The 15793-nt window shown below is 33.7% G+C and overlaps 1 protein-coding gene across 4 annotated transcripts in view; it reads right to left on the reverse strand.

The window, feature by feature from the left end:
* Nucleotides 1–15793, reverse strand: part of CADM2 (cell adhesion molecule 2) — a 249974-nt gene that overhangs the window by 71347 nt on the left and 162834 nt on the right. For all 4 annotated transcript variants that reach the window (XM_054700700.1, XM_054700699.1, XM_037525697.2 and 1 more), the window contains one exon: nucleotides 14853–15031. In XM_054700700.1, the coding sequence (XP_054556675.1) occupies nucleotides 14853–15031 (179 nt within the window). The remainder of the gene's footprint in view (nucleotides 1–14852; nucleotides 15032–15793) is intronic.

Genomic DNA, 15793 nt, shown 5'->3' on the forward strand with positions numbered 1-15793 from the left:
TCTAACACATTCAAGATCATTTCTTTTAGCTGCTTGATTATAACTCTTGTCAAAGCAGAAATTAACAAAAGATTTTGAATCATCTTTCTAAGTCCAACCATCCATCTCTCTGACTTTCAGTCCTACCAACAAATGGAAACATATGACATCATTTAGCAATTATTTAAAAGGTCTTGGTTTGTACATTCATTTTTGGGCTTTTATTCAGACATCAATTATGAAAATGGGGCTTCATTTTCATACAGAAATATGAAATTGGAAACACAAACACTAGCATTAATCATTTTTCTCATTTTTGAGTTATATCGATTCCTGTACATTTGGAAACCCTTATGATGATAATAAAAATTCTTAATTAAAGGTAAAACAGGGTAGAAATTATAGGTCATTTTTCCCCACTTCTTAGACATCCATTTTTATTTTTCCCCAAAATATATACTAATTCACATACAGAATAATTATACAAATGCACGCATGGATAATACAAATATTAAATCATGTTTTATTCTGTTTATAAAGAAAGATAATCTGAAGTTATATTAATATTATAAAGTAATATGCTCAACATGACTTATCAGTTTTAGAAGACCTAAATATATTACTTAGATGTTATCATCTTATGATTACTCAAAGGATATTTAAACATGGACACCACAATAGCAATAAACAAAAAAGAGCCCACTTAGTGGTATATAACAGATAATATATACAAATATTAAAATTCAGAAATAACTATTTAATAGGTGAATCAACTAACAACATATTTCATCTTTACTTTCCACAATTCAAAAGATGGAAATTTTTGGTCATGTTTTTCTTTATAGTGTATGTTGAGTCAAATACTATTAAGTTTGCCTGACAAAAGTATTTACAAATGAGAAGTTCAAGACTTAAAATTTACACAAGAAATTAACTGCATTATATCTTTCTTAGATGTTAAGGCATAACGAAGAGTTAGTAACTGATAAAATAGTGGATAAAAATAAAAACTAAGACAAAACTTTTTTTGTTTATATCTGATCAGATACATTAATAAATATGGATAATTTTTTGGATAATTTTATGCCATAAAGAGTAATTTCAATAAGATTCTTCAAAATCAGAATTAAAAGCATATTCTGGTTAATAAAAATTTGTTTCAATTCTAGCTATTGTAATAATATCTTGTAGTTATCAAAAAATTCTCTGAAATTGAGATTATGTATTTTAAATTTTTACTAGTCGATAAAATCTTAGGAGGCTCATTTTTATGTTTATACTAAATGGTTAAGACTTTCTAAAATAATTTAATGGTTTAAGATATTAAAATGTATTTGTTGAAGTCTATGATTCATTATTGAAAATATGTATTTACAATGTAAGTATTATGTGTTCCTCTATAATACAGGCATTTCCTTTAAAGAGAAACTGTGACCATCATTGCTGATAGGAAGCCTAAAATAATTCTATGTAGAATGCAAAAGTTATCTGGTGACTGAATGTTGGGTTACAAACAAATGCAGCCAAAATAATCTGGGTTACCTGCATAGGAGCCTATTTACAAGCAAAAACACAATTACAATTCAAACAACAAAGTAGTATCAGAAAACTTAACTATGTGCCCAGGGACCATTGTTAAACTTTATTATGAAAATCAGTTAGTACATTATCTCCAACAATAAACACCAAGCTACAATACAAACTTCAAACTGCAGCAACCATTGCTTTGAGGTACCACAACATTAAGTTTTCTTGGAAAAAATGGGACTAGCATTCCTCAGAGCACATATGCCTGGCATTTTTACTCTATTTCTTATAGTGCTGGGTGGCCTAGCACATAAGAAAACATCTATCCCTGATGCAAATGATCTTATTCAATTCTTCCTGTTATCTTTGTTGCCATCTTCTCCAAACCACCCTGGTTTTACATTAGTTATTATCTCTTAGTTACGATCTCTTTCTTGACTATACTTCAAGTCCAGTTTAAATATGATCTCATCTGTACAATATCCCCCAAATCAGTGATCAGTCAATATCTTCCTTCAATGTACCTTCAAGCACATTGCATAATCTTCCATAGGCTTATTATTAATTATATCACCATTATAAAACTTATCTATCTCTCCAATAAACTGTAGGTTCAGTCTTTATATATCAATATGTCACAAGCACAATTATTTTGCTTTGAAACAAATTTACTCTGACCCAATTCATCCCTCTGTATCACCCAATCCCGATCTTAGAAAAGACTCCTTTCTTGTCATACAAATAAAATGTTACTCTCAAATTTTAGCCTCATTTCTACTTGGTCTGTGAAGACTTCCTTAAGCAGTTAAATTCCAACTGATTTCCTTTCTCATTAAATACTCATCATGAAAAAAAATACTCATCATGCTTTTTTATGTTTAGTCACTGCTGCCTGCCTTTGTTATCAATACTCCCATGACCAATGATGCTTACGTGTGACACATTCATGATTATGAACAGACCCAAGTTTATGTGCTTTGCTCTAGTTACACATCGCTCTCCTTCGGTGGATAGCACATATCAAAATACATGTGTGATGCTAAAATAACATTTCATTTTTTCTAATTTATATCATCGATAAATATACACTAATATTCTGACAAATTAATAATACAGAGTACTAATACATAGACTATATATATATAAAAGTTCTTCATGCAATCAGTGATTGGAAACTGGGAGAATGTAAATTTTATTTGGCATTTAACCTGTATTGCTTGTTTCTTTCTCTTGTTTTTGTTTTTTATGAATCAACAAGATGATAATGGGAAATACAGAATGTATGGTATGCTTCTTGCTTCCTTGGTAAGTAGATGTATACTCTGAATGTGACTGGTGATTTATAAATAATTTCCCACTGATAATAGTGACAATTATATCAGTAGAAAGGGAATAGTATCATTTAAAATAATTTAAATCAGTAATTGAACTTTATAAATGATTAATCTCAAGTAACATTCTCCCTCCTTTTTACCACATATGAAGTAATTTTTTGGAATTCCTACAAAAAGTCTTCAAGTCAAAATGATCATTTAAAAATTAAAAAGCAGCATACTGAAAAATGCAGTTTTTCAACGTTTTTTAAAAGTGTTAGAGCTCTAAATCATATCATCCAATTCAAAATAATAGAAAAGTGCTCCTTTTTTCATACCCTAATGAAGGAATTTTTAAAAATGCCATTACATTTTGTTATTGGAGCTTATTAGAACACAACATATCCTGGATAACCTTGTCAAAGTGAAATCAGTTCCTACAAGCTCTGGATACAATAAACTGCAGAGTGGTACAGCACCTTTTTTCCAATAACGAGCTTTTCAGGTTAAAGGTATGTTCTATTCTCTACAAACACAGTGTACAATAATTTCTAACTTGTCAACCTGTTTTGTTTTGTGGCAGATTCTCTTTTTAAAAATGGCACTCTGGCTCATTCAGAATGGATTTTTGAAGCAAAATTAAGTCTAAAGAGTCCCAGAAGCCCAAGCTGCTTGTTTCTCTCTAAGGACTAGTGTTCAATAGGGAGAAATACTGCTACCATTTAGTCTGAACTCTATGTCTACCTGCTTTCTGCTTTTTGTCACTAACTTTCCAGCCAGTCCCAAGGTAATCAGGAGTGAATCCAAGCAAAGGATTATTAGTGGAGACACAGAAGGGAAGAACTCTATGTTTATTACAACTATTAACATAAAAAGTATCTTTTTGATAAAAGCTATTCACATTTCCTAACCTTAAAAAATAATAGACACCCTTAACCTTTTTACTGATAATTGCACTAACACTGAAAGCAACTGTAGGAGGAAAAACATTTCCTGTATTTGTTTTTTGCCTGTGCAGAGAAGGACATTTATCTGTCCCCATTATATTCAGCTACATGCAGCAGCGTATTTGGGTTATAGCATAAGAATGGATAACAGCTATGGCTCTTACTTAAATGACAACCATGGGTTGAGAAGGCCTCCACATACTAGTGGAAGTCTCCTCCTCAAGTCCTATGGTAACCTCATCTGCTCCATAAAGAGGAACCTTTTAAAAATTAGATTTGAGGGCCTCCCCGGTGGCGCAGCGGTTGAGCGCTGGGTTGTGAAGCTGCCCGCGGCCTCTGCGGCGCCGGTTCGATCCCCGGCTGCTCCCCGGCCACCGGAGGAGGATCCCACATGGCGCGCAGACCTCTCCTGCCGCCCGCTGCTCCCCTCAGCAGTGTACTTCAGCCCTTCTGCCTGCTCTGCTCCCCGTTCTGGCTCTGGTGAATTCTCTCACCCTCCCGCGCTTCTGACTGTACCCAGTGCATGTATAAACAAAACAAACAAATATAATAAATAAATAAATAAAAACATGCCTCTATTAAAAAAAAAAAAAAAAAAAAACTCTTTAAAAATTAGATTTGAATGAATCTCTTTTCAGCCCTCTGATAGCTTCCACTGGTTTCACATACTAAATGGAATCCTTACACAATAATAAAAAAAAGCTGTTCTTGAAAATGAAAATTACTGCAATTTTAAACTGTAGGCGGTAACCAACAGTCCTATGTAATTACAAGCAAATTTTATGAATAAAACCAGTCTGTTATTTGAAAAAAAGTACACATTTTTTTCTTTTAAAATATTCCTTTACATTCTGAACTGACAAAAACAAAGTGAAATATAAAGTAGGAAAAAAAGTCTTTGAAGTGGAGGATTTTGTATTATTTAGTACCACCTACTTTAATACTGTGAGTTCTTTTCTAAAAGTTCCATAAAAAAACTAAATCAGATGATTTTGTTATGCCCTTTAAGTTCTGAGACGATGTAAGTTTCCTATGGGAGAATATTACAATAGTCCATTAAAAGAAAAACTTAAACCAAATGTGAATACACAAGGGGAAGTGAGAGATACTAGAATAAACAGTACGAGGTACTAGAACAACTAAGGAATCTGGATTTTGGGATTTTACATGTAGGTTCTGTGATAAAATAGCTGACAGATATTTTGCATGAATTTTAACCTGAATTTATCTCTGCTTCCTCATCTAAAAAATGGAGAGATTAGAATTGGTTATTTACATTTTTTTTCTTTTTAATCACATTTTTTCCTTTTAGCTCACATTTGATCTTTTAAAATTAAAACACCTTTTCTCAAGAAACTTGTACGTGCAAGTCTTCAGGTATATGAAGTTCCTAAAGGTATTGGCTCAGGTCCCAAAATGCAATGCCATAAGTTCATATGATGCCTCACATTGTAAATCACATAATTCTCTCAATGTAAGATATATCAGGTATACTTTAAAAAATAATGATAGGGCCTCCCGGTGGCGCAGCAGGTTGAGGGCCACGCTGTGAAGCTGTCTGCAGCCTCTTCAGCACGGGTTTGATTCCTGGTCGTGCAGGGAGATGCCCATATAGTGCGACAGACCCCTCCTGTCTCACCCACTGCTCCTCTCAGCAGTATTTTCAGTAGTCTGCCTGTTCTGCTCCCTTCTCTGTCTTTGCTGAATCCTCTCAACCCCCACAGTTCTGGCCTGTACCCCAGTTCTTGTATAAATAAATAAAGCTTAAAAAAAAAGAATAATTCTCTTATAAAAAATAAATAAAAAATAATGGTAATGTGAACGTGAATGTGTTAGAAAAGAAGTGTTAATGTCTATGGACCTTTTAGAAGCAGAAATAACTCCTACCATCAAGCCACCCATGCCTAAACATACATGTTTAAGATTAAAATCTCTCTTAAACTTTCTTTGCTTGATCTTATCCCAATATTCACTGTTCATTGTATTAGTGTCCTCAATTCATACCAGGTCATACGGTTATATTCCTACATAGATTTCTCACCATGGAACTTAGGAAAAAAATATCTCTCAATATTATTTTTGACCTGTCTTCTTATCCTGGATTGTTTCACTTATATGAGAAAAACCAAAGAAAAGGTTAGTTGAGGACAAACCATGAAAGCTGACACTAGATCTGAGAAATCATCGGGGAGTAGGAGGAGGGAAAAGTAAAAATAGGAGGGGGAAGACACAATGGACAATGACTAAGGCTACCAGAAGGGGGATGTGGTGGGTGGGGAAAATGGGGGCCTACTGGAGGATTATTGGTGCTTTGGTTGTGGGTATGGTGAAATACATTTTCAGAGGTGCAAACCTATACCTCTAAGACATATAATATGAGGAAGTCAACATTACCTCAATAAATGTAACAAATAATAGCAGAGAGACTTTATATTGCAGTCACTCTTCCCTTTCTTGGGTCGCTCTGCTCTGTAATGCTCTGAACAATAAATTGCAGTTTTCCTTACTCCTTATTATTATTATTATTATTATTATTATTATTATTATTTTTAAATAGCAGTGGGTTTTAGAAATCTGGTAGTCTCGGTGTATGTATATTAATAGATCCACTTTGATGTATTCATAGATGATAGATCCTAATAAAAACTAATAATAATGTTAAGCGGCATTATGAAGAAACTTATTGAGCTGTATTTTTAATATCCCTATTACTTCTATGTATGTGGGTATGGGTTTATATTCATTGATACGGATGCATATATGTATTCATATATATACATATTTTATTACAGCTTTTTCCTGCTGAAAAGAGACAAAAATATAAAATCATTTAAGAAAGATTGATTGTTCTTTAGAAGGTACTGTTATATGAGCTAGAGATACAAAGACAAGACACATAAGACCCCTGTTTTCAATATATTTCATAGATACAGCATATTATGCAGGGCTTGGTTAATTAGGGTAATAGGGATTTGGATTTTATGCTTGTGATAAACAGCTTTTAGAGAAATTTAATGGGGAAAGACATGAAGAAATATGCATTTAAAGCATTTATATATTGCATTGGTGTGCAAAATAAATAGCAAAGGTGTCCACATGAAAGCAGGGAGCTCATTAGACAACTTCTGTCTAGGCTAGACAGGATGGTGGAGAGAAGTAGGCATGCTATGAGCATGATTTGGAAATAGCTCGGACAGAATTTACTGATGAATTGGATGGAAGGGTAGAGAAGAAGCAAGAATAATTTTTCCATTCTGGAACAAGCACTTCATATGTTGTTACAATGTTCAGAAAAATTAGATTGTAAAAAGTTACAAAGCAAGTTTCTTGTAAAACCTTTCTCCCCTAGTTAGGCCTGCCTGTTTCAAAAATGAGAAATTCAAAAACTTTACCCCACACTGCCTATTGCTTGACTCTTTATTGAAAGCCTAGTAATGAACATGTGCTTGTGTAGAAGAGCTTGTACACTCTACATTTTTATACAGGTACCACCAAGTGTGTGCTATTTCCATATGTTAAAAAAAAAAAGCCGAAAATGCCCAAGCGTTTTGGCTTCTATGCTTCCACCCTGTTTGTTTATTATAACTGATAGAAAATATATATGTAGTATAAGAAAATATATTTAAAATGTCAAAATTGTGGACTGTCAGACTCTTTCTAGTAGGTGATCCATCTAGGTACACAGAAACATTTACTTCAGAGAGGTATGTCTGAACAGAATTTTTACTTTGAAAGGTGAAACCATTATCCAGCCACTTCATGCTCATCTTAAAACAAAGAGATGACATTAAGCTTCAGCTCTGTGTTTAATATGCCTGCACAGATACACTTTTCAAAATGCTTTAGAATGAAAATAGTGCTCCTGTCTCCACTATTTGATCCCATTTTCCTTCTGCAGAGTTCAACAGCATATTCATCCTGTCAGAGCTTTGCCTTTCCACAGGCATCACAGTTTTCCCTGCTTATTCATGTCCAGAAATTATATGTTTTATCTCAGCAATTAAAGGAGATACTGTTTTAAGAATCCCCCAACTGGTTTACTGTCTGGAAACTTTCACCCAGAGATGAGAGCAGCGGCCATTGGGCTCTTCCATTAGCGCAATGTTTGTTGCTCCATATGGATATCTTTTCTATCCTTTTCTTCCTACGCTGTATATTTTCTCCATCTAGGCTTCTAAAGAAAACTTCTCCAAAGAAAAAATGCTCATTATGAGTACACAGAATTAATTTACCAACTGGTAAGGAGGTTTCCATGTGAGGGAACAGATTTTAGCTGAATCCCTTTTTAATGTTTGCTAGGCTGTACATCTGTCCATAATTATAATTCAGGATTCCCTTTCCAGCTCCCCACCCATATGAACACAAAGAATCATTCTCTTAGTTCCATTCTGATCTGTATCTCCTTGTCTACCAGTAAAACTAAGAAGAAAAATTCAGGTAGCCAACAGCTCAATGTTTCTAAATGTTTCAATGCTGAATAACTGTGATAGTAAGCATACATGTGACTGCCAACTTTTTAGTCTAACTGCATGTTTGCTATGAAGCAAAAAAGTACTTTTTTCTCCAATTTAATGTGATGAAAGTCTTCACTAGCTTTCAAATCATTCATCATCATGATATAAATATGTGACATGTATATTGTAAGATTGGAATATGTGCATATAATTTATATATTTTTAGTTCCATATTGTTTTTGAAAAAAATTAGGATATTATGCAATTCTTGTCCGCTTCATAATGCTACATTCTTCTATACACGCCGTACTTACTCTGTTAAATTTAGAACAAGATACTAATAATCCTACAGCAACTGAATTTATACTTTGCACAATTATTAAATATTTGAAAGAGATGAAAGATGACTTTGAAATGATTGTTAGTGAAGAAAGGCTAACCTACCTGACTCAATTTGTCTCTCTCCCATGATAAGCAAATCGACTGAAATGTAGAATCAATACCTAGGATCGAAAGTGACCCTGCATTCACCTATAGTCTCAGAATGAGGCAAACATCTAACTGAGCAACAAGGCTTGGACGTTTGGCTTGATGCAAGAGTCTGTATTATCTCTGTGTACAAGTTTCTGTCTCTGGATATTTTTGATGTTTACTATTGAAAATAAAGGCAGAGTGAAATGAAAGTAGATTTTGGACCTATTCTTAAAAGCTAGAAAGGCATATTTAATAGCTTACTACATTTCACTAGACCAAAACACACAGACATTTTAGCAATAATAGTCTCTATGATTATTAAAATTAAAAAATTGAAGCTTTCTTTTTATAATGGTTCTTACTACTTAACAATAAAATGTTTTGGATCCTATTCTGTGTCTATGGCACATTAGAGGTAGGTTATCTTGGAAACACAAAAAAGCAGTATCAAACCTTTCATCAGCATTCATTTCAATACATGTATGAACAAATAAACTATAACTCTCAAGTTATTTTTCTGGAATATCAAGTCAGCTGATTGATATTGCAAACATATAAACAAATACTTTTATCATACTTTACATTCTATTATGATAATACTAGTTAAGGAGAATTTTATTTCTTTATATAGTCTTAAAGATGAAAATTGCTAGAAAAGCAAAATATAGAAGAGTGAAAATGTGGAAAGGTACATAGTAGACAATTTCATTGAAAATAAGAATAGCAAAAGTAGATCATGAAGTAGTAATGAATTATTATAACAATTTATTCATACAAGTAGAAAGAAAATATCATAAATGAATAAGTTAGAATATTGGCAAAATAATTGACTAAAACAAGGAAACATTCTACTAAGTAGGACAAAATATTTCCATACTATATATTCACAAGGGACTGATAACCAAGATCTAAAAATAACTCATACAACTCAATAAAAAGAAAACAAACAACCCAATCAAAAAATGGGCAGAAGAGCTACGCAGGCACTTCTCCAGAGAAGACATCCAGATGGCCAACAGGCACATGAAAAAATGCTCATCATTACTTATTGTCAGGGGAATGCAAATCAAAATGTAATAATGAAAAACCACCTCACACCTGTGAGAATGACACATATCGGAAAGGCCAAAAACAATGAGTTGGTGAGGCTGTGGAGAAAAAGGAGAGTTCTATAAAGACCTTAGAACTCTGACTGTAGAACTGACACTACAGAGATGAAAGGGAGAGAAAAAAGCAGGAGAGCACCACGTAGAGTGGGTGTTTTGGAGAAGGGCATGCTGTGGTAACAACACCTAAGGAAGAGATTCTATACCCCTAAACCATTTACAGCATTGAAAGCCAAGATTGCTTCAATTAAAAAAAAAAAAAAAAATCCTGGAAAGGTAATTATGGTAATAGAAAAAGTAAATTTGAAGAGATGGGGAATATCATGAACAACTTTCTGGGATAGTGTATCTAATTGTTATGATTATCTGAATCATCCCTGAGTTAGGTTCTGGGTGAAGTGGGTTCTCCAGTGAAGCTCTAATCAGACTTTCTGTTACTCTTTTCTATAATCTAGACCTGTCATAGTGCAACTACTGGTAGCAGATGCCACTTCACTCCTACTTTCAGTATTGTATTCCTTCCCAAATTTTAATGAAGGCTCTGATGCTGGAGATACTAAACAGTTCTAGCATTTCATCTCTGTCCATTTTCCATTTGTATTTTGAAGAGTGTTATGAATTTCTCCAGCATGAATGTAAGGCCACGTAAAAGGCATTGGGAAGAAGTTGTAGGATTTAGGTGATATTGATACTATTGTTTCTTCACCATTCTTTTTCAAAATTTCCTAGGTAATTTATGTTTCTGATACTTTCAGAATGACATTTTTTAAAAAAAAAAATTTTAATTTATTTATTTATTCAAGCACTGGGTACAGTCAGAAGTGCGGGAGGGTGGGAGAATTCACCAGAGCCAGAGCAGGGAACAGAGCAGGAAGACTGATGAAATACACTGCTTAGGGGAGCAGCGGGTGGCAGGAGAGGTCTGCACGCCAAGTGGGACCCTTGGCGGCGGCCGGGGATGGAACCAGCACTGCAGAGGCTGCGGGCAGCTTCACAGCCCAGTGCTCAACTCTTGCGCCACCAGGGGAGGCCCCAGAATGACATTTTTAAAATAACAACTTGAGTTTCTTCCAACCACAGAGTAAAGTAAAAGTAACCTTACATTATTCATAATTCTCTACAGCTATTTCTTGTGAGATAAATAGGTATGCATTGTTTTACTGGAAGATGAAAATTTGAGTAGTCTTTGCTTGGCAAGAAAACATTTTATTCAAGCCTTTGAACTTGACTTTGCATTTGAGAAAAAGGGTGATTAGAACTTTTATACTGCCTCCCTATATTAATAATTTGCTATATGTTGAATTTGTAGGGATCATATCTATTGCTGAGGTAGCAAGAATTAATAATGTATTTTAATAAAGGTAACCTAATTTATACTTCAGGTACCATTCAGGAAAGACTACTGTGAGTAAGTTACATGTAACTCTTGGGTAAGTTTTATACCAGAGCATTGGACTGAGATTGCCCTTGGTGTCATAAAGCTCTGAGTAATATTTTAATAATAATAATCTGATTTATTCCATAACTCTGTACCTGGTATTGTGCCATCTATATCCATTAGGATGTACACCAATTGTTTATGAATAATTCAGGAGTGTTTTTATTCTATTTTCAAATTCTAGACACCTGGATCACAGTCTTCCAGACTCTAACCATCTATATCATTGTACGTTCATCTTCTTATACCTCTTTTTCTATTTTGTAATTATTTGAACATTTAACTTATTTCCATGTTAAACTATAAACTTCTTGAGTGCTATTCACCTTTGTTCCAATAGTGCTTTGCACTCAGTTGATGAGTATTAAATAGTGAAGGGATTTTTTTAAAAGATTTATTTATTTGTACAAGAACTGGGGTGCAGGCCAGATGTGTGGGAGGGTGAGAGGATTCACCAGAGACAGAGCAGGGAGCAGAACAGGCAGATGACAGAAAACACTGGTGAGGGGAGCAGTGGGCAAGACAGGAGAGGATACCGTGTCATGTGGGAATCTCCCTGGCTGGCCGGGAATCTAACCTGATCTGCAGAGGCTGCAGATAGCTTCATAGCACTGCTTTCAACCCACTGCGCCACCGGGGAGGCCCTGAAGGGATATTTTCTTATTGATCCTAGTTTTTCAAACAGTAGAATCAGCAGAGGAACTGCTTAGCTGAAGTAATAAGCCATTCTAAATAAGTTAATAACATACCGATGAAATCATGAGAATGACTTCAAAATTTTTATACAGAAGCAAACAACAAACAAAAAATTACTTTGCTCACAAGCTAAGGATAACTACGGCTGCCAATTTAACATTAATGTTTGCATTGCTGAATATGTTAATGAAAAATGCTACTTTCTTAATGGAACCTCTGCAGTGAAAGTGTTTCATAAATATAATGTTTTATCCTACAGGCATTTGTATACTAAATTTTGTTAAGTCTTTCACTGCAGGTGAGTTTTAGGCAGGCAGTTTCAAATTGCAATCTCTAGTTGTAATGCTGAAATTCGCAAAGGTGTAATTAGGAGAAGAGGAAGACCCTCCAGTGTCCATAACACAAAATGTCATTCTGTTAACAATTAAATGTGATAACATTTAAATTATGCAGGCCTAGTGACACCCAAAGAATAAAATCTAACCATTAGGATGGCATCTAGATAGCAGATGATTTCACAGGAAAGTATGCAGACCTCCATCAAGTTAAGAATCAATACAACCTAGGCAACTGTGGCAGTCAAAGACAACAGTCTCAGCTCATGAAAGGAGCTTCTCTGTTAGCACTATATTAAATTATCACAGCTAATGTAAAATCAACCTTGGTGTAAAAGATAAAAGGGTAAAGTTCTCACAAATGATGACTTATCACTCCATTCCAAAATGCATACAGCATTCATTATAGATCGAAATGCCACTCAAATTTCATCATTTAGTAGGGTTTTGAAACAGGCAAACCATTAACAGAAGAGAGTAGCTTTTTATATTTATACAACCAGTGACTAATGAAACATTATGCCCTGTGTGCAAAGGGGGAAAAAAAAAAAAAACAACCTTTATTTTGTAATGAACCCAATTGAAGCCCTTTTTAAACACAGAGTAATATGGTTTCACTGTTTCATCGAACCTCTCATTACGTGTGTCAATAATCCTAGGTAAACTACTGTTGAACTTCACAGCATTTATCTAGCAGCATGAATAGCATTAATCTATGGGGTGCCTTTGATGAATTGTAGTTCAAAAAGCAAAGCCAAAAATGACTTCTTACAAAGTGCTTAGAGACGTATTTATTAGAAACATGTCAACTGCCAACTACCTAAATGTAGCTTGGCTATTTAGGAAATCATGTTGTTGGCTAGCTTGCAAACACTGGGAAAACACATGAATTTTCCCCTCTTGAATTACTTAAAAAAATGAATGACATACTTTTTCTCTAAGTATATTATTTTTTTCTGTCACTTCCCTTATAATTCTCTACATTTTTATGTCATATTGCTTTTGATACAATGTCACACACTATATAAACGCCCCCTGGTTCCTTGAAACTGAATGTGAGAATATCACTTAGAAAGTAAAGGGAATCAGACTTCACTTCACATACGTGACTGCAGGATCTAAACGTTCAGGTCAGCATGAACTGAAAGCTACTCCAGGATTGTACTCTAAGGATCTAACTTATCTTCTTGACAAGGCATGGTTACAATATTCCTTTGGCAGTAAGCCTGGCCTGGGGTGTCTACAGGGCTTTACCACATTTAATTCTGATTTATCAGTCTACTCTGATTAGACTGATCTTTCCACAAAGTTGAAATTTGCACAATTCATGAGATGCTAGAAATCAATCTCTCAACTCCACTATCTTCAGGAAGTTTATATGTGAACTGTCTATTCACTGTGAGACTTCATTTTCTTCAATAACAAAGTAGTAATAAGAATTGAAATACTGTATGCATTAAAGCAAGTTGAATATAGTAAAGTCTATGTGACTTAATATATCACCTTTTCTTCAATTTTGGCCTGCATCATAATGAAATAAATACCTTGGAAGAAAACACTAAGAGGATTAACTCATTCCCTAAAATTAAATCTCTTTACAGAAAATTGGATTTTGTCCCTTAAACTTTTTTTTTGGAATGATATAGAACTAACCTGTGCTCCTTATGGCATTTTAGTTAGATTCATGAGAGAGATATCACATGATCATACTCTTTCCATGATTTTTAAAATTCATTGGCTTTAAGATAGCATTGTGTTTTACACAATACTCAGAATATTGTGATAGTGTATAGAACGTGATACTAGTCTTAGAAAAGTTTATCTTGGTGAAATATATGAGAAGAAATACAATATTTCTCTTGGAGATTCACAGTGCACTCTGAAATGGAAAATTAACTCTTAACTGTCCTGTCCAATTTTGTGCATCATGGCATTTGTCAGTCTCATCAAAGTGCATCTCCATCTATTCATACGTTAAAGCTACTTTTGTAAAGACCTATTGTGGTTTTGAGTAGTTAGGAAAAACAAATTCTCTTTAGTTGTGGGTAAAGACATTTCCTTTTGCCATTTTCTTATATTTACTAAAATTGTAAAACTAGGATAGAGGAGAAAAAATATGTGTTTCAAATTAAGGTTCATAATAAATTAGTGTGGTTATCATGAATAATGTACAGCTTTCTGTGCTACATCTTTAAAAAGTTATAGGATTATAATGTATATTTTTATGATAATACACCAAAATTAACTTAATGATTGTGATTTATAACTAAAGCATTTTTTGTAAAATTTAAAGAAAACCACTAATGTCATTTACCAATAAAAGTTGTACAACATATTTGCAGTAAAGAAAACATTTTTCAAAAATAACTTATTTTTATTATATGTTGCAATTTTACTTTATTAATTTAACTGGAATATATTAATTATGGATCTTGGTGATATCTAAACTTATGAGAAGTTCTTCTGAAAGAAAAAGAGAACCTGGTGAATTTTGGTCTAAAGATTTGAAAGATTTTAATAAATATAAACAGTTTTTTAGGTCATTCTTCCCTTCGTGTATAATGATGATAAAAATGTACTCACCGTGTACAATGAGAACATACTCTGCACTGCTTTGGCCAATGGTGTTTGTGGCTTCGCATCGATAAGTACCATTATCCGTTTTATTCAGGAAAAGAATGTTTAGCTCCCTACCACTCACAACCATTCGATCAGGATCTGGTAATTCTCCGCCATCCTTTGTCCACAAAACAGGTTCTGGCCTATTGGATTTAAACATACATATAGATAGGTAAAGAAGAAAGATCGTATATTCTGTGACTTAAGTAAATCAAGCAATTAATAAATATTTCAGACTGATTTTGCCCATAATCATGTGTTAACCTCTATAAAGTACCAAAAGAACCATCGCACACTCACTGAGAATATATGGAGGTAGGGCAAATGTAATTTAATTTTATTTGTTTAACTGAATAGACACAAAAAGACTAATCTGTTGAGTTATAGCAATCACTAAATCACTAATCACTAATGGCCTGGGTCATGTGACCCTGATTATCCTGCTAATGGTCCATATTTTCTACTATCTGGATATCTGCCCTTCACTATTAGAACAACCTTTCTCAGAGGTATTTGGAATTAAACTTTAGCAGTTGAGGCTTCCACTGTGGCACAGCTTTACCTAAAACCACTAGAACTCACCTTCACTATAACTCTCAAGTTATTTTTCTCCCCAGTTTTATTGACATGTAATTAACATAAAATAATGCTGTAATATTTTATGGTGTATAGCATAATGTTGATATATATCATAATGATATATATATATCATATATCATAATATATATATATATCATAATTTTGATATATATATTTAAATGATTACCACCATAAGTTTGGTTAACATCCATTATCTTCCACTGTTACAATTTTTTCTTGTTATGAGAACTTTTAAGATCTAATCTTTTAGTAATTTTCAAATATAGAATACAGATTTGTTAACTATAGTCACTACATTGTACATT

The sequence above is a fragment of the Talpa occidentalis genome, unplaced genomic scaffold (genome assembly GCF_014898055.3).
Source record: "Talpa occidentalis isolate TD23 unplaced genomic scaffold, MPIMG_talOcc4v2.1 talOcc4.4, whole genome shotgun sequence".
NCBI classification, from domain to species: domain Eukaryota; kingdom Metazoa; phylum Chordata; class Mammalia; order Eulipotyphla; family Talpidae; genus Talpa; species Talpa occidentalis.